At 39.3% G+C, this 25034-nt stretch overlaps 3 protein-coding genes and 2 long non-coding RNA genes across 5 annotated transcripts; 3 read left to right on the top strand and 2 right to left on the bottom strand.

The window, feature by feature from the left end:
• Positions 1-4041: 4041 nt before the first annotated feature.
• On the bottom strand, positions 4042-5929 carry LOC146371179 (uncharacterized). The gene is made up of 2 exons (XM_084908616.1): positions 5146-5929; positions 4042-4787 (listed from the first exon to the last, which is right to left on the bottom strand). Exons 1-2 carry the CDS (start codon positions 5493-5495, stop codon positions 4163-4165), a joined length of 975 nt encoding a protein of 324 aa, XP_084764742.1. The 5' UTR covers positions 5496-5929; the 3' UTR covers positions 4042-4162.
• An 819-nt stretch (positions 5930-6748) lies between these two features.
• Positions 6749-8299, top strand: LOC146371180 (uncharacterized). Its single transcript, XR_014797187.1, has 2 exons — positions 6749-7584; positions 7670-8299. It is a non-coding gene; the product is annotated as an uncharacterized LOC146371180 (long non-coding RNA).
• A 1610-nt stretch (positions 8300-9909) lies between these two features.
• On the top strand, positions 9910-11464 carry LOC146371181 (uncharacterized). Its single transcript, XR_014797188.1, has 2 exons — positions 9910-10749; positions 10835-11464. It is a non-coding gene; the product is annotated as an uncharacterized LOC146371181 (long non-coding RNA).
• A 3478-nt stretch (positions 11465-14942) lies between these two features.
• On the top strand, positions 14943-19784 carry nms (neuromedin S). Its single transcript, XM_084908537.1, has 7 exons — positions 14943-15138; positions 16761-16807; positions 17210-17266; positions 17943-17969; positions 18067-18120; positions 18556-18630; positions 19340-19784. The coding sequence occupies exons 1-7, from the start codon at positions 15066-15068 to the stop codon at positions 19370-19372; spliced, it is 366 nt and encodes a 121-aa protein (XP_084764663.1). The 5' UTR covers positions 14943-15065; the 3' UTR covers positions 19373-19784.
• Positions 19678-23671, bottom strand: pdcl3 (phosducin-like 3). The gene is made up of 6 exons (XM_084908536.1): positions 23548-23671; positions 22450-22567; positions 22212-22302; positions 21727-21870; positions 20666-20874; positions 19678-20247 (listed from the first exon to the last, which is right to left on the bottom strand). The coding sequence occupies exons 1-6, from the start codon at positions 23551-23553 to the stop codon at positions 20102-20104; spliced, it is 714 nt and encodes a 237-aa protein (XP_084764662.1). The 5' UTR covers positions 23554-23671; the 3' UTR covers positions 19678-20101.
• Between the last annotated feature and the right edge of the window lie 1363 nt (positions 23672-25034).

Below are 25034 nucleotides of genomic sequence, written 5' to 3' on the forward strand. Positions count from 1 at the left end.
TCAGCTCTGATGTTTGTTAATGGGTGGAACGATAGAGAGCTGCATTTAATTCTCACCTAGACTACCTCAGTGAGTGAAAAATCAGATCATGTGGTGATACAGACGTGAATTCCTCAGAGGCTGAATAGTATCTGTCTCACTTGTTTAATAATATTCAGTGGATCATGTTACTTACGGTTCGCTTTCTACAGAAGGGTAGAGAAGATAACAATAAAAGGTTTGAAAGATGGAAAGAAAATGATGAGCTATAATGTCTCCTGATTCATTGGATCCAGGTTTCAAATATTCTAATCTTGCAAATAGTGGCTGTCAGAATTACACTGTGAAGCTTTTGGTAGCAGCTAGCAGCACTCTGGAGGCCTCCTCTTTACTGTAAGATTCACACATAAGAACATATTCAGTGAGATTCATATTCTTGAATTGGTTTCACCTTATTCCACCAATGATCAGTTACAACAAAGGCTGAACACAGAGTGACAGCAGGCTGCTGGGGATGGATGGGTGGACGAAACAGAATGCGCAACAATCACGGTGTTTCATGGAGTTTCATTTGTTTACAAGGAAGCAGTGATGCAGCTTTAGAGATCCTGTGAAATTTTTAATTTTGACTTCCTGGAAGAAGCAATCCGTATTTGTGACCTCATGCTGCAACGTGAATTCATTAATTTTAATGGATCCGGTGTCGCTGACAAGCATGTCCACACTTGGAAAAACAACTCAACCCCCCGTAACATGGAAACTGATTTTTTATTTTTTTTCAGACACAATCTATTCTAAATAAAACTGGCAACAGATAAATAGAAAAAGATACCAAACTGATAGAGTTTCTTTAATCAATATGGCCACAAGCACTGAGTTTAAAGGGTTTCCTGAAACACAGAAGAATCCAGTAGCTGAGGGTTTCAAGTGAAGGTGTCCATGGAGTCCCTGGGAGGGCAAGCCTGTGTACACCACACAACCAGTGATGAAGACAGTTAAGTAGCTGCATATTTGGGACTTCAGTGAATATTTTTCTAGAAGAACCAGTAGAACCATTTCACACTATCTGCTTTTCCTGCACTGACACATTTCAATGACATTTCTAATGCTTGAAGTTTGAATTTTCATGTTTGTTACATTCCTGTTTCTGTTTCTGTTCCTCTGTTATTCTGGTATGATATCATTTTTTTGTCCTTTTGAGTTTAGCTCCTACATCAATTTTATACTAATTATCCTCTCCTGCGCTTCTAGTGCCCTTTCTGCCTTGTTTCAGCACATCCTTCTTGCCCTCTTGTGCTCACTTTTCTGCCATTTTTTAAATTTAATTTACTTCCAGCCAAGTTCTTCTCCTTTCCGTGTCTTGCTGCGTAATTATTAAGTGTATATACAGTCCTGTCTTCCATACACATGTTATAGGTTAACATTTTGAACTTTATTTTCAGAATGATTAAAATACATGCCTCCTATTTGTCTGCATCATGCAATTAGATGCCCAGGATCATATAAAAAGAAAACCCAAACCTTCTCATGGTCTATTTCTAGGCGGCAATCATGCCTGCACATGGAGACGATAAGATTATGTGACAAAAATCAATATTTCTTAACATAAAAAAAAAAAACTCCAGTAATGTCAGAACCTGGCCACAACTATATAGAAAAAAAGAGATTATGGCAGACTGAACAAAGGGAGCATCTGACTGGCACATGCAGCACAGAGTCAACGTTGGAGCGCCACAGATCACGAGGGAATTCATTACAGAAAACTTAAAACAACAAATGAGGAGGCTGTTTCTATAGCAACTGGTAAGAGGTGATGCCATTGAGAGAGGGTGGAGGATTGGTGATACTGTGATTGGAGCCAGGTGTGCCAGATAGGTGTGCCAGATGGGCAGCCATAGACCAGCCATGGAGCACAAGCACAAGAGAGAGGATCAGAACTGGAAGCACAGGAGACCATAGACTGAAAAATATGTTTTTGCATCCTAAGCTGCTACATTATAGCTACAGCTCTGCTTTAATAGATATGATTTAACTAATATATCAGTATATGATTTAACTAATATGCTAATTTGGGGTGGCTGTAGCTCAGGTGGCAGAGCAGATCAACCACTAACTAAAAGGTCGGTGGTTCGATTCCAGTCTGCATGCCAAATATCCTTGGACAAGATCCTAACCCCATGTTGCTCTCTGATGCATCCATCAGAGTGTGGATGTGTATGAATGTTAGATACTTAGCACTTAAGCTTAGAAGTGATTGGGTGAATGAATTAGTTGTATAAAGCGCTTTGAGTGCTCAGACAGAGTAGAAAAGCACTATATAAGAACCAGTCCATTTACCATTTAGGTAAAAACACTATCCACCAAACAGAAAATAAGAACTATCTTCTGACTGTAGCCCACAAACGTAGATTACTGAAAAATGTGATGATCATTATTTTCTGACAGGGTGAAAAGTATGGCCACCTCAGCAAGACTTAATGAAACACCTGTCTGTTAGCACAAAGATGTGTGTGACAGATAAAAGCTGTACCCAACCAGAGAGCAATCACCTTGGCAGTAACCGTGCCAAACCCCAGTATCCTTATTTTATTTTAAAAGTAATAAAAGGCAATATTAAAGTTACATAAGTCATCATTTTTGCAAATTTTCTTATTGCTATATCACTGTTTGCTACTCAAAAACTTCATTAGCTTGGTATCATAGTTTTTTGTGTTTCCTTTGAATAGCAAAGGTAAAACTGGTACGTACATACGTGTTACCTAAACTGAAAGTACAAATGAAAAAATAACCATTTATTTCTCATCAGATCCGTCATTGCTGTATGTTTTAAATCAAGCATTTGGTTTTTGCGTAAGTGCCGTGGAATGGAGCATGTCTATTTTTCAAAATGAGAAACAAATCAACTGTTTCTCTGTGATTCAGTCATTCCCATTTCCTTTGTTTTTGTACAAGGCAATCACACAAGATGACCCCTGATTACCAGATCTTCATATACGCACACTTGAAAGATTCAAGAGTAAACAATGTTTGAGTTTATTGCTTTTTCCCCTTCTCTTTGTTGCATGACAAAGAGGCTCAATCAGCAGGTTGAGTAGACTTTTCATTTGATAATCACTTAAATTATGTTTAAGGTTTAAGCTTTTCAGTCAGGGTTTATGTAAATGCACTGATACCCACAGTCATGCAAAACAGAATAAAACCAAAGCTACAGAAAGATAAAAACATATTGCAAAACAGCAAAATATGAATGCACGAAATTAGTATTCGTATCATTGAAAAGTGTCAGTCTTTCTTATGCAGATTTCTTATGAAGACTTTTAAGCAAAAGGTATTTAAAAACAATTCAGTTTTATTTATACAGCGCCAAATTACAGCAACAGTCACCTCAAAGGGCTTTATATTGTAAGGTAGAACCTACAATAATACATACAGAGAAAAGCCCAACAATCATATGACCCCCTATGAGCAAGCACTTTGGTGACAGTGGGAAGAAAAAACTCCCTTTTAACAGGAAGAAACCTACAGCAGAACCAGGCTGAGGACGGGGCGGGGCCATCTGCTGCGACCGGTTGGGGTGAGAGATAATCATAGATTATCAAAAAAATTTTCATGGGTCATTTTTGTCTGTAACCTTTGCGTAATTTATTGGTTTAATATATTCCTCTCTGCCTGTCTACAACGAAAGTCTGTCTATCACAGATAACAGATTACCTGCTTCTTGTGGGACAGATTTTTTTCATAAAACCAAAACAATGAATAAAAAGAGGTTAAAAAACACAGCAGAGGTTCAGAATCGGGTGTTAATCACCTGTGAGTTGATCGCTGGAAAAAAAAATAGGAAAACCAAAACAATGAACCCTGTTTCCAGGGTGTAATAGGGTTGCCAACTCCCTGAAAAATAAATAAGGGACACCTCGTGGCCAGGGCCGGGCGACCCAATTGTCTTCACCCTTCCCTGTGTGTGAAATTTTTTTTTTAACCATTTGACTTGAAGTTGATTTAAGTAGATGCATATTCTTTGTGATATGAACACATGGGAAACAAATTATCCATTTATCCATTTATTTTTAACGCAAAATGACAACATTAACACAATAAAATAGGTCTCTTTCCTAAACGAAAGACTGGTACGCTTCACTTTTTGTGCAAAATGACAAAATTAACACAAAGAACTCTGTCCTGCTTAACCTAAAATTATATAAATTAATAGAAAACAATAGAAAGAAAAACATTCTTGTAACAGTGCACATTTAGTGCAATTAGAAAAGTGCAAAAAAAGTCTGTGGAACACCTGTAAACACAACATTTGTGCCTCAAAGGCCTTGACTGTAGCTGAAAGTTGAAGTAAAAAAAACCCAACAAACTCATGAAAGCTCAATGCTACATTATGTGGAAACAGACTACTTTTTCCATTTGTATTTTTTTTTTGAGCTCTTGCTGCAGTTAGGAGTTGTTTGTCTTTCAGTACTGCAGAGTAAAACTCTGAGCAAGACATATCATAATTTAGACTGACAATGAGCTCACTTCTAATTAATTCAGTAGAACATTTGTTCCGCACATCAGTCCACTTATTCTTCATAAGAGAGAAAATCCTCTCCTCAAACCCAGTGGAAGATGGGATGCTGAGTACAAAGGATACAACAGCCTGCATATTGGGGAGGTCAGCTGCCTGAAGAATTTCCATCCACTTCTCTGCTGTTCCCTTGGACTGCCACTTTTCCTTCTCCTGATGTTCTTTGGTGAGGTGCTTCAGAAGGCTGGTTGCAGTGACACACTCTTCATAAAGCTCATCCATAGAGATGTTTAACCTGCCAATAGAGATGAGAAGTTGACCTAAATCCTAAGTGGTACATAGAACATTTAAAGTGGTAAATAAATGGAAAAAATGTATTGTATATGTTTATAACGTTGTATAGCATTTAAACAATACAATAAGTATAGTTTATTTATTATGTATTTATCCATCCTTATATTAAGTATATGAACTCCTTGAATTTGTAAAATAGTGTATAAAAGATTGCATGCGTGTGTATATACACTCCAAACAAAGTTAATGATTATGGTTTTATTTATATATGTTATCTATGAATTGTATTTGTTTATTTTTAACCATCAATACTATTAAAACATGGTTTATCATTTCACTGGCAAATGTTTTCTTCTTACCTGCCAGCCAGGTGAAGCCGTTCAATGATCTTCTCCATGTCATCAAAGGAAATCTTCCCAGATGCTAGAGAGAGGGGCTGCAGGTGGAAAAGCCAGTTTTCTTCTGAAAAGTCAAACCACTTCCGGACATAACTGATGGCAGTGTCTAGGAAGGCTGTAAACTCCTGCCTGGCACCATCAGCATCAGATGGCGAGAGACGCTGGAGCTTTTGTCTTGTTAGGTACCCGTAGAACCCATCATCTCTTCTCTGAATAAGTCTTTTCAGGAAACACTCCATGATGGAATAGAGGTCAACAGACGTGGTTACATTCTTCTCCAGTTTTTTCACCACTTCTTCAAACAGACACATAACATTGTTACAGAAGAGGAGGTAGACTTCCACAATGTCTGCCTCTCCCTCAACTCCAGCAGCACCTTCTGTCAACTTCAGCAATTCCTTCAGGCGCCTTGGACATTCCTCACCAATGCTGATGAGATATGACTTCAGCGGGTCCCAGTTCTGCAGCAGGCGGGTGATTGCAGGGTTGAGTGACAGCCATCTCGTCACAACATGGCGCAGGATATCATGGAATTCAACGTCACAAAATTCACATTACTCTTTCAGGGACTCTCTCCTTTTGGCAGAGGTGGAAAAGAAGCTGTATATCTTCAGGACAATATTTTCCACATCAACTGAGAGCTTGTCCAGGGCTTTTTTCACAGTGTTGCAAGGCCAAGGGAAACATCTTCCGATTTCCCTTGTTTGAAGCATCAGTGTGAAGAGAGAATGGGAGTGGAGTTGCACCACTTTTCAATTTTTTGATCACCTCTTCTATTGCCTTTGGAGACAGGACATCTGTGACAACTGCTTCAGCTTTCGTTCTCCCACAGGACATCTTTTTGGCAATACTGGAGTCATTCAGCATTCGTACAGTCAGTTTGAGTGCACAGTCACCCGAGTTATAACTTAAACCGTACTTTACAGTGTGGTAGACATGGGTCACCTCTGCAGCAGTCACCTATAAAATAGAAATATATATATATTACAGTATATCTGCATGCAACTTGTAAGAAATGGGTATGGTCATATATATGTATGTTTTCAATATAATGTGTATCCTTTATATATATATTCAATTCAGTAATACTTTATTAATCCCAGAGGGAAATTAGGTGTTGTTGCAGCTCAGACTAATCAAGTCTTCAAAGAGTTGTTGAAGACCACAATCACTGTGGGAAGGAAGGATCTCTGCCTTGCCTTGAAACTGAAGTCTCTTCTGTGTCAACTTATTCGGGCTTTGTGGCTTCAGTTGAGGTATTATTTCAGCTTTTCTAATGCTAATCAGCTGCTCCCGTTTGTAAACCCGCTTGTTCCCATGATTACGCATCATAACTCATCATCATTATTCATCTATGTATTACTTTTATGTATTAGTCATCTATTCGTTGTAATCATCTATCCTTGCAGTTGTTTATTACACAAAACAAATTATATTATCAAACTTCTGGCCACACAGCGCTGATATTCATTGCACATGCACATATTAACCTTAACCAGAGGGTTTAAAAAAAACAACAACAATGTTTACATACCATATCTGCTTCTGCTGTGGCCTAGGCCCTATTTCAGGAAGCCGGTTTAGTGCAAACTCTGAGTAAGTACACCCTGAGTGAACGAAAACTCTGGGTCTTCGGTTTCACAAAGCGAGTTCAGATGAAGCCTGAGTGAGTCACCATGACGACACACTCCGTGAAGCTAACCTGCCCCCTAGCAGGTTTACTGCAACTAACCCTGACTGTCCCCGCCTCTTTGTCGGAAACCTGACTGTAGGAAGTGTCAGACATGGCGTGCCCTTTCCTTGAAGAGCCAGTAGATGTTGAAGCCCAAATTCTCCGCAGAGCTCTCCGCCGAGAGAGAGTGGTTAGAGCGCGTTTGGACATTTTATCATTTCCTGATGATTTTCTGTGTGAACGTTACCGTTTTTCAGCACAATCTATAATTCATTTGAATAACATCCTCAGGCCTAATATTGCCCATGTGACACATCGCGGACATTCTCTCAGTTCTGTACATATTATTTGTATTGCACTTTTTGCAAACGGGAGCTTTCTGTATAATATTGGTGACGCTGAGCACGTTTCCAAGGCTACCGTCTGTCGGGCAGTCAGGAATGTTACAGTTGCACTGAAACGTCTCCTGTACTCGTTTGTGGTGTTCCCCGGTCACAGACCCACAAGATTTATCAAAGAGGGATTCCACAAAATTGCAGGTATCAGGATGAACAAAACTTAATTCATGATGTGGTGATACTTGAACTACTACTTAAATTTTACATTTATTTTCAGGGTTCCCAGGCGTGATTGGCTGTATAGATGGCACTCACATTCCAATCATTGCTCCTTCAGTAAATGAAGGAGACTATGTGAACAGGAAGTCTTTCCACAGCATTAATGTACAGGTACATAGTTCCCTGTAGCATTTCAAACTAACAAATTATTTCATTATAGTAATGGATGCTAATTTGTGTTCTCTGCACTGTGAAGATCATATGTGATGCTGCCAACATTATCACAAATGTGGAAGCCAAGTGGCCAGGCTCTGTTCATGACTCACGAATTTTTCGTGAATGTACACTGAGCACAAAATTTGGACATGGTGAGTTGAAAATACTTTAAAATATATAAAGACCAATTGCTACAGGGACATTTGAACTGAAGTGTATCCTTCTGTCTTAGGAGAGTTCACTGGCTACTTGCTTGGTGATAGGGGGTATCCATGTTTACCCTATTTGCTTACCCCTTACCCTGACCCTGAACCGGGCCCACAGCAGCGATATAATCTGGCTCATTGCAGGACAAGAGCCAGAGTTGAAATGACTATCGGAATGCTTAAGGCCCGGTTCCAGTGCCTTCAAAGACTCAGGGTCACCCCAGAAAGGGCATTTGACATTATTGTGGCATGTGTGATTCTTCACAACATTGCCACAATTAGAGGAGAACACTGTCCTTCTGAACCAAACATCAGCAGTGATCCAAACCATGAACATCCTGACCCTCCCACGGACATACAAGATGGAAGAGCAGTCAGTCGACACCATATGTCACAATCATTTCCTTTGACCCATCACCTCAACATGTTGAAAGAAGAATAAACAGATTTTTTGTTCAACTGGCTTTATTGGTCGCCTGTATTTCCTGTACACAAAGTATTAATAAGTATATTATTATGTTGTTCAAACACTGAAATAATTCGTCCATCTCTGACCACTTCACCCACCCTTAACTGATGTTCCAGCAGTAAAATCTCAATCTTGGTCTTTTGGATCTGCTGCTTGAAGTGTTCCATTTCCAAGTCGCATTTTTTTATTTTCTTGATCAAATAGGTCTTGTACAGCTGCTTTACAGGGAGCTATTGAAACACAGAAAATAGCATTGACATTCATAGTACATGCCTACTTAGGTTGGTTGTAAATCAGTGCTGAACATCTTACTGAGGAAAGGTTTGTTGGAGAAGTGGCTGGACCCTCTTCCTCTTCATTTCCATCATCACTCTGTTAGAGACATAGAAAGTCCATGGTTTTATTATAGTACCACATTTTATTCAATTGTTATATTTTCCATTGTAAGATGTAAACCTCATAAAGTGTCTCTGTTGCTTCCTCCTCTGTAACAGCTGTCAATGTTTCTTCATTATTTTCCTGTAGTAAAGAAATTAACAACATTGCTGTTCTACTGTAAACTCATATAATCTGTGGAGTATTAAGAGTACTCACAACTGCATGTTGGTCTGGCTCAACAGGAGGCTGCACCAGATGCAGTACACCATCACCATCAACTGATAGAATATGAGGTTTATACAGGTCACTTATAACTTACAAGGGACCAGATGGCAATTAACAAACATATACCAATCACCTTACACTTCATTGTCATTATGCTCTCAAAGACAACCAAGACTGAGGGAAGGCTCACTCTGTGAGTGGTGGTGGTGGAGGACCCCCACCTGTTTTTCGGGCCTCCGCTTTTTTTCTGTTGGCTATAACGGGTCACATTTGAGCATACAGAGTAAGCAAATATGTACTTGTAATGTGCTCAGATAATTTCAATAAGTGCTTGCAGGAAGAAAATTAATGTAGCCTCTAACTGCAATTGATTTACATAGGACAAACAGACCAAGCACTATGGCTCATAATACAATTACACCTTACCTGTTTGGACTATATTTTTATATTTCATTTTTACTTGCTGCCAGGAACGTTTTGGGGCCTGTTGAGTTGCACCTGCGCTCACATCACATCACAAAATAAAATGTATAAAATAAAAAATAAAATATAATAAAATAACGTGTTAAATGGGTGGAAATCCCTAGATCAATGTTTAAATTAACACTCACGCATTGACTCTGTCGGCTATGTTTTGCCATGCATGCTCCCTTTCTTTTGCAGCTGAGGCTGTGTTACTTTTTTTCCGCAAAATTTGCATGTTATCGGCATATGCTGCCATCAGAATTTCGGCCTCAAGCGCTGTAAAATACATTGACCGCGCCTTCTTTCCCTCCGTCTCCATGGTGACTCGCTTAATCTGTGCTCCACTAATCAGGGCTTTATGTATCCTCGTGCGCGCGCTTAACTTGGGGTTAAAGCAACTCCGCGTTGATTGAACTAATTGTTATCAGGCTTTCTGAAACCGAATATTCCGAGTTGGACAGTTCGGGGTTACTCAACCCTGAGTATCGTTTTTCACTCTGAGTTTTCTAAACCGGCTTCCTGAAATAGGGCCCTGGGCCCTATTTCAGGAAGCCGGTTTAGTGCAAACTCTGAGTAAGTATACCCTGAGTGAACGAAAACTCTGGGTCTTCGGTTTCACAAAGCGAGTTCAGATGAATCCTGAGTGAGTCACCATGACGACACACTCCGTGAAGCTAACCTGCCCCCTAGCAGGTTTACTGCAACTAACCCTGACTGTCCCCGCCTCTTTGTCGGAAACCTGACTGTAGGAAGTGTCAGACATGGCGTGCCCTTTCCTTGAAGAGCCAGTAGATGTTGAAGCCCAAATTCTCCGCAGAGCTCTCCGCCGGGAGAGAGTGATTAGAGCGCGTTTGGACATTTTATCATTTCCTGATGATTTTCTGTGTGAACGTTACCGTTTTTCAGCACAATCTATAATTCATTTGAATAACATCCTCAGGCCTAATATTGCCCATGTGACACATCGCGGACATTCTCTCAGTTCTGTACATATTATTTGTATTGCACTTTTTGCAAACGGGAGCTTTCTGTATAATATTGGTGACGCTGAGCACGTTTCCAAGGCTACCGTCTGTCGGGCAGTCAGGAATGTTACAGTTGCACTGAAACGTCTCCTGTACTCGTTTGTGGTGTTCCCCGGTCACAGACCCACAAGATTTATCAAAGAGGGATTCCACAAAATTGCAGGTATCAGGATGAACAAAACTTAATTCATGATGTGGTGATACTTGAACTACTACTTAAATTTTACATTTATTTTCAGGGTTCCCAGGCGTGATTGGCTGTATAGATGGCACTCACATTCCAATCATTGCTCCTTCAGTAAATGAAGGAGACTATGTGAACAGGAAGTCTTTCCACAGCATTAATGTACAGGTACATAGTTCCCTGTAGCATTTCAAACTAACAAATTATTTCATTATAGTAATGGATGCTAATTTGTGTTCTCTGCACTGTGAAGATCATATGTGATGCTGCCAACATTATCACAAATGTGGAAGCCAAGTGGCCAGGCTCTGTTCATGACTCACGAATTTTTCGTGAATGTACACTGAGCACAAAATTTGGACATGGTGAGTTGAAAATACTTTAAAATATATAAAGACCAATTGCTACAGGGACATTTGAACTGAAGTGTATCCTTCTGTCTTAGGAGAGTTCACTGGCTACTTGCTTGGTGATAGGGGGTATCCATGTTTACCCTATTTGCTTACCCCTTACCCTGACCCTGAACCGGGCCCACAGCAGCGATATAATCTGGCTCATTGCAGGACAAGAGCCAGAGTTGAAATGACTATCGGAATGCTTAAGGCCCGGTTCCAGTGCCTTCAAAGACTCAGGGTCACCCCAGAAAGGGCATTTGACATTATTGTGGCATGTGTGATTCTTCACAACATTGCCACAATTAGAGGAGAACACTGTCCTTCTGAACCAAACATCAGCAGTGATCCAAACCATGAACATCCTGACCCTCCCACGGACATACAAGATGGAAGAGCAGTCAGTCGACACCATATGTCACAATCATTTCCTTTGACCCATCACCTCAACATGTTGAAAGAAGAATAAACAGATTTTTTGTTCAACTGGCTTTATTGGTCGCCTGTATTTCCTGTACACAAAGTATTAATAAGTATATTATTATGTTGTTCAAACACTGAAATAATTCGTCCATCTCTGACCACTTCACCCACCCTTAACTGATGTTCCAGCAGTAAAATCTCAATCTTGGTCTTTTGGATCTGCTGCTTGAAGTGTTCCATTTCCAAGTCGCATTTTTTTATTTTCTTGATCAAATAGGTCTTGTACAGCTGCTTTACAGGGAGCTATTGAAACACAGAAAATAGCATTGACATTCATAGTACATGCCTACTTAGGTTGGTTGTAAATCAGTGCTGAACATCTTACTGAGGAAAGGTTTGTTGGAGAAGTGGCTGGACCCTCTTCCTCTTCATTTCCATCATCACTCTGTTAGAGACATAGAAAGTCCATGGTTTTATTATAGTACCACATTTTATTCAATTGTTATATTTTCCATTGTAAGATGTAAACCTCATAAAGTGTCTCTGTTGCTTCCTCCTCTGTAACAGCTGTCAATGTTTCTTCATTATTTTCCTGTAGTAAAGAAATTAACAACATTGCTGTTCTACTGTAAACTCATATAATCTGTGGAGTATTAAGAGTACTCACAACTGCATGTTGGTCTGGCTCAACAGGAGGCTGCACCAGATGCAGTACACCATCACCATCAACTGATAGAATATGAGGTTTATACAGGTCACTTATAACTTACAAGGGACCAGATGGCAATTAACAAACATATACCAATCACCTTACACTTCATTGTCATTATGCTCTCAAAGACAACCAAGACTGAGGGAAGGCTCACTCTGTGAGTGGTGGTGGTGGAGGACCCCCACCTGTTTTTCGGGCCTCCGCTTTTTTTCTGTTGGCTATAACGGGTCACATTTGAGCATACAGAGTAAGCAAATATGTACTTGTAATGTGCTCAGATAATTTCAATAAGTGCTTACAGGAAGAAAATTAATGTAGCCTCTAACTGCAATTGATTTACATAGGACAAACAGACCAAGCACTATGGCTCATAATACAATTACACCTTACCTGTTTGGACTATATTTTTATATTTCATTTTTACTTGCTGCCAGGAACGTTTTGGGGCCTGTTGAGTTGCACCTGCGCTCACATCACATCACAAAATAAAATGTATAAAATAAAAAATAAAATATAATAAAATAACGTGTTAAATGGGTGGAAATCCCTAGATCAATGTTTAAATTAACACTCACGCATTGACTCTGTCGGCTATGTTTTGCCATGCATGCTCCCTTTCTTTTGCAGCTGAGGCTGTGTTACTTTTTTTCCGCAAAATTTGCATGTTATCGGCATATGCTGCCATCAGAATTTCGGCCTCAAGCGCTGTAAAATACATTGACCGCGCCTTCTTTCCCTCCGTCTCCATGGTGACTCGCTTAATCTGTGCTCCACTAATCAGGGCTTTATGTATCCTCGTGCGCGCGCTTAACTTGGGGTTAAAGCAACTCCGCGTTGATTGAACTAATTGTTATCAGGCTTTCTGAAACCGAATATTCCGAGTTGGACAGTTCGGGGTTACTCAACCCTGAGTATCGTTTTTCACTCTGAGTTTTCTAAACCGGCTTCCTGAAATAGGGCCCTGGTGGACAACAAATTGGTCAAGGGTTCCTCTTTCTTTCACGCCCCTCATATTCATCATGTGCCCACCAGTAGAAGCATGCTGCTTAACGTCAGTCAGTCCACCATGGCAAATGGAAAAAGTGCGCCGGCACACAGTGCAGTGCGCTTTATACATGTTATCGCGCACTTTTCCCAGCCAGTTGTTTTCATTTTCCCATTCCTCCCTGTATTTTTGCAACCTTTTTTTTCTTTCTAGGAGGGGAACAAGCACTGACTCGCGCCGCAGTGTCGGTGTTTGTCTCTTTGTTGGCCATGCTGGTCATCTGTTGTCTTCCGGTATCTTCTCCGCACGCGACCTTTCCTCGACCAATTAGATAAGCGGTAATCTGTTATACTCGTGTTAAGTGTGCTGTCAGCTCATTGGTCACAGAGCAGGAGAGGGGCTGGGAATTATGTTTTCAAACAAAGCGTTAAATCCATTAACATTTATAGACTTTTTGTGATTCTCCCTGTATTACGGGACAAAGTGCGTCCCTTATTAGCTCAATACGGGACGTGTACTTTTGTTTCTAAATACGGGACGATTCCGTATTTTAAGGGACGGTTGGCAACCCTAGGGTGTAACAATGCAGATTCACCTTTATTAGTAGGTTTTGGTACAAAATCTGGTGTCAGTGTCAGGGGAAATATGAGTGCGGTGCTCTGCCTCCAGTCTACTCGATCAGAACAGTTAATCCCTGAAAGAATAACATACAGTGTCCACGTCACAGCACCACCTGACACAAGGTGTGCTGCTTAATCTGTTAAATAAAACAACAAGGTATGCAGGCTTCAGGTCTATCTATCTATCTATGAATGCTTACTTCAGGAAGCTTTAGCAAGCTTTAACTTGCCCTGTAGCTTCTCATAGGGTTTTCAGTCTAACAGATGCCAGGCCAATCTTACTTTCTCAGAATAAGATTTAGCTGAAAAATTAGACTTCCCTAGTTGATGAAACTCTTGTGTTCAGAAACTTTTAAAAGCTGCTGAGGCTTCTAAAGGGGTTTGAAACGAGTTAAAGCTCAATTCTTGGTTTTCCCAAAGCAGAGACTCATTGCCTGACATTTCCAGATTATCTTTGAAGTGACAGGAACATTGCAAGTCCAGGGTTGCCAGGATTTAACACAAGTCATTTAGAAATAATGTGTCCTGTAAGAACGTACTACAGCATGTGATAACCCAGCAGAAACAACAACATGCCGTTTTAGGTTGTTTTAAAGCAGAACTTTTTGACTAAAGCAAACATACCATATTACTCAAGCTCATACAAATCTCCTCATATGAAAATTAATCACCGTCCAATCACATCCCAGTAACATTTACATCAAGACCAGAACAAGAGAGCATGAATCTTCATATTCATTTATAGCTGCAGATCTTCAGAATCACCTGAGAGTGTCCATTTGTTTCTGTATCTTAATTAGGCGATATGTGAGTACCTCATACAGTAATCATTCGTTAACGAACAATAACGATTTCCCGGCAGGAGTTCACATTAAATGCTGGTGATCTTTTTAACATTTAATGCAGTTTATTGGCTGCTTTTCTTAATCAGATTCACCATCCACTTTCCTTTTCCTGAAGGAGACTCCAGTCATATCTTTGTTATCAACTTGACGTCAGTCCACGCAGCATAACAGCCCAATACTCCCAGAGCTCAACATTCCAAGTGCTCTGTATTTTTCCAACTCTACGCCCTGTGAGTGGAGAGAGAGAGAGAGAGAGAGAGAGAGATGGAGGGAGTGCAAGGTGCGTTGGAGTTTGCGCAAGCGGGTTTGCTGATGCTCAGATTGGTGTGTTTGTGATTGGCCACCTGAGGAGATGCATGTCAGCCAGCAAAGTTGCGTGCTTTTAAAGTGCTGCGGGAAGAGGGCAATGCATTCAGAACACTCACAGCTGTTAGGAGACGAGACCGGAGAGCAGAGCCACGTCAAGCAGACCTTCCTCAAACACAGAGAGAAGAAGAAAGTGGAGATATGACTCTGGCAGCTGTGCAACAACTTTTTCTGCTGTGTTTATTCATTTGCTTTGGATGTTGGAGCAAAACAGGTGGGTGAAACATGATACTGAGTCAGATACATGTAAACCAGCACCATCGTCAAGGTGCATGAGTTGTTTTTGGCAGCTAAAATTAATCACGCTCTAAAAGTTGTTTTCAGTGGTGATCACTTATAAACAAAGTGTAATTTTGAGTGCATTTTTTAAGGTTTTATATCTTTATGAATGCGCCTGTAAGTTATGAAGCCAGTCGTACATTTAGTGTAACTTTTTAAAATAATTATTTATGGTATACTAATCCTGATGCAAGAAGTGGAAAATACCAGCTCACTATATAACAAATAGGCTTCATCACTAATTGGTTTCAGGAAACAAGGAATATCTGAGTCATAGTTGTAGGACTATTTCAGCTTGCACGTAAACTCTCAGTATATGTTAAAAAAAAAAAAAAAAAGCAATGCATAGGTGGATTCAGAGGCAATTAAAGAGGGACTAACACCACAATGTAACACAACGCAGCCAACATTGAAATGGTTAATAAGTTCTAACTCAATCATTCATTGTCACTGAATGATTTATCAGTGCTGTATAGATCCATAATGAGCTAATAAATATAAGTTGATGTGCTTTGTACTCAAAGATGCAGTATCTTGCGCAGTCTTTTTAATTAATAAGACTTCTTCACTGGATATTTTAAACAAAAGTATAAAATTGGTATGTAGTGAATGGATTGTGATGTAATAAATGGTGACTGGTGATACACCAAGATGTGATAGGCATAATGTATGATTCTGATTAATAATAATTCTTCATAAATGCCCCTATAGGTGATGTTAGCTCAAGGTCATCCCACTTTTTAAAAAAAGTCACACTGTGTGCAAGTGCAAAAACTGGTACAATATGTACAGTCTTACTCCAGTCTGGGTGCTCTGCTCAGACTGGGGAAATCTTTTATAAATGGCTCATTGTAAGAGAAAAAAAATGCATTTATTATTAAAATTTAGTACCAGTAGAATTATATCAATGTAAAATGTACTCTATTACAAGTACCCATCCCCTATTAAAATGATTTATCAAATAAATTTCCCTTCTAAATGAAGGAGTGTGATACCTGGATGGAAAGCATTTACCTGACCTCATATTAAAATGTTGCGCTCTGTTTTAACTCTGAAACGCACAGTGACAGTGACGTAAGCACATCTATGCAGACAGCAACATGTTAACATGGAGAAAATCGTAAATGAAATGATACAGAACCAGTGAATGTCGGTCCAAATAGGTTTTTTAATGAGATCTCTGAAATTCATAACACTATCTCCAACCTGTATGTTATTATTCTGAAATGTTTCTTTGACAGCTTAAAGATGCTTATTGAGGAAAGCTTGAACGTTTTCAGCATGTCGTTCGATAACAGTCACTCATGAGCAGCCCGAGCCTCACAGTCATATGTAGTATTGCATCAAACATCCTGATATTAGAGGCTTAATAATAATATGAAATTTGAACACATAAAAATACAATAAATGATGATAAAGGACTTCCAAATTATTATTTTGGACTACATATGCATGACGTCGTGGTATCAGTCCAATTACAATATTACATTTATTGGATTATGCTGCCCTACTATAAAAACATCGATAAGTATTAACATTATGTGTATCTTTATCCAGATGCCAGTCCTCTTGATCAGTGGGAAGACGGCATAGTGTTACAAAAGGTAGTGAGACTCTTCATTTACAATCATCCCTCCATTACTGAGGCATTTTTCAAAGTCTCTGCAATTTTTGTTTTTGCTGTTGTTATTTTCCTCCTAAATTAGTGGATGATCCACTCATTCTGGTCTACATTTCTTGTGTAATTAGCACTACTTATTGCCAGTTTGATGAACAGTGTCATCTGCACTCAGCCACACATTCAGTGCTTTGAGCAACTCTGTGACAAGAAATATACAGACACTTAGAAGTTTGAGTACAAATGTTCTATTTTACTTCCAAACAGTGTTGATGTTGTGTTTTGTGGGAAAATAAGAAGTAAGAATAGAAAAATCACTGGTCAAAGGTATTATGTTGCATTCACTGCCAGCTTTTGAGCTGTAAATAAGTGTACTGTTTGTCTGCAGGTGCGAGGGATCAGAAGTGATGATTTGAGTGGTGTCTTGCGGAGAGACCAGAATGAGGTAGGCAAACATTTTAAAGCTACTTTAAAGGTTTCTATTCTATTCTATTTTATTCTATCCTATGCTATAGGCCTCATGCTAACACTTTAAAGAGGTTTTCGACGTATGATCACAAACTATATGACTTTAAAAACTGCTTTTAACGCTTGACTTGTGAAAAACCATACCTTCAAACCACAGCTGACAAACTAATCCTTAAAAAATAAAAGTCCAGTTCAATAGATGTTCACATGTCAAATTTCAATTCTCTTCAGCAAGCTGTGTCAAATACACGTCCTTTAAATAAAAAACATTACATCACAGCAGAGGCAGAAGTACAAAGAGGAGAAATGACGAAATGAAAAAAAAGTGCGTCTAAAAAAAGACGGTTTTAGACGGTTATCCTGCTAACCGTCTAAAAGCTGGTTAGCAGGATAAACATGACTGTGTCTGGGTTACTACCCAAGTTTATCTCTTTTTGAAGTTATGGAGTGGGCAGGTGAGCCACCGAGTCAACAGGAAGACAAGATGACAGCCAAAGGAAGTAACAGAGCTGGAATCATTGTGTGGTCTCTTACGTTTTGCTGAATTGTTGCTGTTTTGCCTGTTTACTGTATTCAAGAGTCAATGGAGGCAGGATAGAGTGTGAGAACTTTAATTCTGTTATTAATGCCTAATTGTTTTCCTTCCCCCACAGGAGCAGGTTCAGAATGTCTTCAAAAGAGTAGGTTTTCTTCCCTAGTTGTCTTTACACTTTTCCATCATTTCTGCTGTTTGTTCAGCACCAGCTCACTGATTCTGCTCCTCCCCCCCCCCCCCAGTTCCTGTTTCATTACTCCAAAGCACGCAACTCTGTTGGAGCTGTACAAAAAGAGGTGAGCAAATGAGCAAACCAATCAAACTTAGTGTCTGATGTTTCCATTAATTTGTCATTTTCGAGAGTTATTGCTTTAATTTAATGCAGTGCTTAAACTGCTTTTGGTCATTTCAATTGGCAGCATGGGTGGAAAAGGAGAACACAAAACATCTGCTTTGAGGCTTTCAGGTTGATTATGAATTTTTATTCAAAACCTGTTGAAGTGAACAACGAATCTAAAGACTCTTTTTTTCACCCCGAAAACGGCAAACAAACCTAAGTAAGTTTCAGTTTCAGAGCTGGCCATTTGGATGCTGTCGGCTCCCTCGCAGAGCTGAAACAGCATGACAGCAGGTGGCAAATGCGACTTTAAATACTGAAATCTGGAGCGAAATTCTGGTCTTTTGGCCTACTCAGCAGATCCTCATGAAGCTCTCTCTCTTTCTTCCTCCAGTCTCATTCAGTTCACCCTCTCATGCGACTTTCACCAAAGCTTTCCCAGAGGAGAAAGAAGAAGGTGGTACTTTTGGTGAGAACACAGATCTGAATGCTTTTAACTGATTTTTTTACTTGAAGATTTCAGAGCAGGGTTATGAATGAAGCGGATAGAAAAACTGCAGACAATTGAGGTCATCTCTCAAGCTTAGGGACTTTTAAAGCTTCCTACTTAACAATTGGAGGTAGTAAACTGTTTTTGGCTGGTGAGCCATTCACGTTAATCAGTGTTTGCAAGCTGAAGGGGTTTTGAGCTGCTTAAGCAGGAACTGTTTATTGCTCCCATAATTCATTTCATCTCACTAAAAAATGTCTAAGTAGGCAAAACAATACAGTTAAGAAACTAGATTAAAATTTGGGGAAATAAATGTTTTTGGCACAGCACACATGAAAAAGCTGCCCAAACTGTCCTTTAGCACCTCTAAAACTGACTCCATACACTTAAGAGATATAATAAATGCTAAAACTATGGCGCTAAAGTGAAAATGTGCATTTTTTCCATTATTAAGACTAAAAACAGCAGAAACATTTTCATCTCTTCTCTGCACACACAGCAGACATTCTCGAAAACACACACACACCCCATACTTTCCACTCATTTCTCTTCTGCCTATAAAGACTTAACCTTTTCAGGTAGTGAACCAGTGATTAAGAATTAGCCAGCATGTATCACTTTTAATTGCATTACTACTCAGGTTCAATGTAGTGACTGACTTTCTCTTCATCTCCTGCTAATTAAACAGAAGATTCGAGGTCTGCCAGAGGGGATGTTGTAAAAGGAAACAAACACACACCTATCAGAAGAAGAGCAGCTGGCAGATCCACCTGTGGACATCACACTCAAAATCAACTGATGGACCACGCAACAGCATCTGTAACTTTTTTGTTAACAGAAACGATTTGATTGTATAGCTGGAAAAAAACTGAAGTGCGTTGCTAAAGCTGCCGTGTGTCTTGTTGCTTGCAAATGCAAAAAAAATAAATAAAAAATTGGTGTCATCGGACGGGAACCAAGCAAATTTGGCAGATTGTTACACAAGACATGAGTATCTAAAACAAAACAACACAAAATTGTCACTGATCGCTGTGGCAAAGAGGTGAACTCACATTTAATTTACCAGAATTAAATGTACATGTACATTTTGTGACATAATTATCATGAAACGATATTAAAAAAAGTTAAAACTCGTCTGTGATGCTTTTGTGAAGACGTAGTTGATACAGTTCAATGTTTATTCAAATTACAAAACAGTTGTTGTTTCCCCTGCTGAAATGTACTGTAGGATAATCATAATGTAGGTTTGACACTTTCCAGCAGCCCAGTGGCCTGTCCAAATACAGGACTGATCCAGTATAAGAGCGCCACCTACATGGTTACAACACACAACGCACATGCTGACAAAGGAGAAGCCGCCCCCTCTGCTCGGTTTTAAGGTCTTCGGAGTGTTTTCCATGTAGCTGTCACATGGCTTTTGTGGTTTGAAGTTACAGGTGTTTACTTTTTTTTAATCCTCATCCTCTGAGTCACTGTCTTTTCGTGTAGGAAGTGAACTTCTTATCGATGACATTAACTTGTCTTCGATTTGTTTCTTGGGGTTTTCCTCCAGGTCTGTCTTCACGGCTCCAGTTTCTGATAACCTCCACTCCAGCTCTGATTGGGACACACAACATGAATTAGAGACACTTCAATCGCATAACATGATGTATAGCCGATGCAATATCGCTCAACAGATTGACAAACTGCAGCTTCCAAAATTACATGCAATACACTGAGATGTACTGAAAATAAATTCATAACTCTCAAACGAGCTTTAGTGACTTAATAGAATTCTAACAGTACCTATCATTAAAACCAAACTGCCTGACTAAAAGTGCAACGGCTGAAAAATGAAAACATGACAAAACAAATTTCAGATTAAATGCCAACACCTGTGTACCTACTTCCTGATATTTTCCAGTTTAAAACAACACAAAACGATCATTTTATCCACTCAGAGATAGGTCTGTCAGACCTACAGTCAGTTTTGTGCTTAAAAAATGTTCGGTTTTGTCAGCAAGTCACCTCTTACCTTCAACTTTCAGGTTCATGCCCCCAAAGACCAGAGGACCGATGAACTGGGCCTTCATCTCGCCCTCGAAGTAAACAAAGATGGTGGGCAGGTTGCGGTCGGGGTAGTTGGGGATGCAGGTGGTGGAGATGGACTTGAGGAACTTGGTCTGAGGGAACTTCCTGGCTAATGTGCTCAGGTGCTGGTTGATGAGGGTGCACAGAGGGATGCTGGTAAGGGAGATGAATGGAGAGAAAACATCAGACTGACCTGCTGGTGGTAAACTTTGTGACAACAGTTGCTCATTTTTAATGTCAATGTCAGTTAATGTTAATGTCAGTAATTGTTTCCTGCCCCAAGTGAATGTGTGTGGAATATGAAATGGACAGCATCAGATCAGCAGTACTGAATGGTTCTACCAATACGAATCACATTTAGGCACAGTACTGGGGACGTGATGGCCCAATGACATTAATTATTTGGCCAGTTAGTTAATTACAAAATCTCCAGATTGTCATTGGCTAACTGATCCCTTCTTATTTTATCCAAACTACAAAACACAAAAACAGATATTCAAACAGCAACCAAGTACATGAAGAAAAAAAAAATACTCATATCTAAGCAGAAGCATATAAAGAATGGAAATAACACATCAAATAAATTTGAGGTAATTTAACAAATCAAAGAATTTAATTTTAAGAATTACAAGACACTGTATTTTAAACAGCAACGGTTTGCAGTTTACCTGCTCAAAATACCAGGATCACCTCCAGCCATGAAGTGTTCTGGACTTAGAACAGCTTTTCACATCACCAAAAATAAATTCTCTCTAACTTTGAAAGTAGATTTGTTTGAGATTTTGTTCAATAGCATTTTAATTGCTGCAATATATAAAACTGAACAAACATAATCCGACTGTTCAATTAAAACATTTTAATGATAACAGCAACCCGGAAGTGCTAAGTCTATTCAAAGAAAAAGCATGTAAAATAACTGAGATTAATGGTAAATATACCCTTATAAACATGAAATGAAAAACTTCACTCAATATTTTCCTCATTCATGCTTACTGGATGACCTACCCCTGCTTGTAGAGGTGCAGCACCACCCAGATGCCATCTCCAGCCTTGTTGACCTCTTTGACGTAGTCCTGTCCAGAGATTTCTGCCACCTCACCGAACACATTCTTCATCTGGGTTGCTTTCCATTCTGCAAGACGCTTCTGTCTGCAAGGAGACACAGCCTACATCAGTACCCCGACAAACTCACATGACTATCAATCCACAATAAAAGTTTAAGACAGAGATTTTCTTCTCTAGCAAAATGTTTTCTTTTTCATGACCAACAGAAAATACTAAGTATATTTTTAACTACCACATTATAGTTAAAATCAGCTTTTCCCAAGATAATTTAACAGTACTTCACCAAAAAAATAACAGATCAAGAGGTCTAATGGGTGCAAGCAGAAGGTGTAAACAAACAGGCAACTAACCACCAGCATAAAGCTGAAATTATTTATTCTTGTTCCACTCTACTTGAGTTGTGCTCCAGTTGTTGTATTGTTTACCTATACATCTCAATGGCTGCTTCATCTTCCTCACTGAACTCATCTTCATTTTCCTCTAGCTCTTCCAACGTCATGTCCTCATATGTTTTAACTGATCAGAGAAAAAAAAACATTACCATATCAAATAATACATCTGAATATTTCATGTGCATTTAACTGGTATTTGCAAACTATGTTAGGTTGGGTAAAAATTTGCCTTTTGCAGTTTAAGCTACAAAGAATGACTGATCTCTCTTACCAACAGACTGCTGTTGGAGGGCCAGCTCCTCCTCTTCATCCTCCTTAGGTGTCTCCTTGGGAGGAAGAATTCCTTTCTTTCTCAGAATATCATTCCACTCTGTATCTTCATTTGGGTCCTAAAGAGAAAAGAAAAATGTTTCTTTTAATCTGAGTTTCCATGTGATGTGAAAAAACAACATGACATTTCCAAGGTCAGTCTTTGTGCAAACAAATTACTTCCGTGAGTTAACTTGATCTAACAAATAAGCTAAGATAGTGCTATGGACTAAGATAAGGCATGTGCACTCCATGGGTCTGGATGTGTTTTATGGTTGCTTAAAATGAATGTATAAGAGCTCTGCTATACTCCTATTTTATCACAAACTGAGTGGATTTGTTTGCAGATCATATTTTTAGCGGCACTCATTGGGATCATTTTCTGCGGAAGAAAAGCCTCATGATCCGTGAAACGTCCCTACTAGATTGGTCAACAGATCCCCTTTGATGTGAACAAACAAGGAAAACTGTAGATTAACTTAGCAAGCTGATACCCAGCTTCGGGTGACTGCTTATCTTGATAGCCAATGTTAGAATGAGTGAATCCAGATAACGGAAACACAGCCCTGGGTATGTTGAACTCGCTTCGTAGTATAGGCTCCAGGTCGTTAAAAAGTTAACATCAAAACATTATTTGTTATTTACCCTTTTAATAAACACTTATTAAACTCAAATAAACCATAAACATTTTTTTAAAAGACTACATGTCACTGGATTTATCAGTGGTTAAAAGTTTTTACATTTTTTTTATCGTTTCCACAAAATATTTTAGCAAATCTGCTACCATATAAAAGTCTTCGTGTGCCAACGTTTATTTTTTTAGTTTGACAGTAATCGTTTCAACTCTGGTCCCAGACTATTCCGAGACCTTTTAACTGGTTTGAAGTGTTATAGGGCTAGCTTGCTAGCTAAGTGTAAAGCTATTGAGTGCTCAGAGACACTGCTGACTAAATATCTATAAAATTAAGTAGTCACGTTACACGGCTTTAAACGACATTAAATATTCTCATTCACAGCCGGTACGCTGTGACTTTTAACAAACTAAAGAAGGTTTACCAACCTGCATTTTGACTGATAAGAGTTCTCTGAAATCACACCACTGTTCCCCTCCCAGACGCGGAAATAGAAGGAGCGCAGCCAAATCGATTCCGACAGAAAAAAAAAACCCTGTGACTGTTTCACATGCGCACAAAAAATACCCAGCATTAAAATAACCCCCTGCAACTATCTATATAATGTCTCAAACATTTACTGAACTTATTTTTTTTTTTACTGTGGTATAAAAACAAAAATTCCTGATTTTAGAAGGACTAGGAAAAAAACGCTTCACGGGGAGGACAATAATAACAGAGACACCAAGTTCCTGTTGAGGCGCAATATGCCCATATAAGGAATGAGAGCGGAGCATTCCATTTGTGGCTGCTGAGAGCGAATCCAAACAGGTGCCGCACACGCACACACACACACACACACACACACACACACACACACACACACACACACACACAGAGTACAATATTTACTGTGGGATGTAAAAAGGGCACACAACGCAAAGCCTCTCAAGTGTAGCACATTACTAAACAATAAGTGAATAGGTTATTAGCGATTCATATACGGATAGGTGCCACGTTATGCACACAATAACAGTAAGTACTGGTGTACATATTTTTTTATTCACAGATTTTCATAGATGTTTGCATGAAACTGGTAACACAGTGAGATCCTTCCGCTTGACCGCGGTCATTTTGTTTACTTAACTTCCTCTTTTTCTTCTTCCCCTTCTTCCTCAGCTTTACACCACTGCCATCCATTCGAGCTCAAAAATAATCACATGTAACTATATATGAATATAGATATATTCTTTTTGCTGGTCTGTCACTGTTAAAGGAGGGCGGAAAGCGAACTACTCAAAGCCCCAGATTCACCCTATAGGCTATCATTTTATTTATCATTTTATTTTGGGAGCTTCATTAATGGCAACATTGCCTGTCAAGTTGCACCATTAAAATATCCAAGAACTGAAGGCCTTATAGTGTGGTGTTTAACAGATGTGCCTTAGAAAAAAAAAAGGCCCCAGGTTTGATCACAGGAAACCCCTTTGGGCTTACCTCAGGAAGGGCTTCCGATATAAGAACAAAAAAAGAGAGTCCCCAGTCAAAACATGTCGAGCGACCCCTTGTGAATAAAGGAGCTGAAGTTTTATTTTCAAATGAATGGGTTGGTTTATTGGCCCCTTAAAAAAATCTGTGTTTAATCGAGTTATCATAAAGGTCGTTTGTGCTGTGGGGGTGGTTCGCTTCAAGCACATTCTGCCCACTAAAGAGTTATTTTTTATGTCATACTCTGTTAATTTTCAAAAAGGTTTAGAGTTATTTAGATCTGTTGTGAAACTGTTCATTCAAACGCTCACCGCTGCAACAGGTTTTGTTCATCCCGTGCAACCTACAGTTAACCTTAAGTCAAGGATCCAGCAGATTGTTAGATAAAACAAGTACAAAGCGCAATCGCAGTCTGCAGTGACACAGAACAGGAGTGAAACTTTGCGTG

This window comes from Perissodus microlepis, chromosome 16 (assembly GCF_051167445.1).
Source record: "Perissodus microlepis isolate ML-2025 ecotype Zambia chromosome 16, ASM5116744v1, whole genome shotgun sequence".
Taxonomy (NCBI): Eukaryota; Metazoa; Chordata; class Actinopteri; order Cichliformes; family Cichlidae; genus Perissodus; species Perissodus microlepis.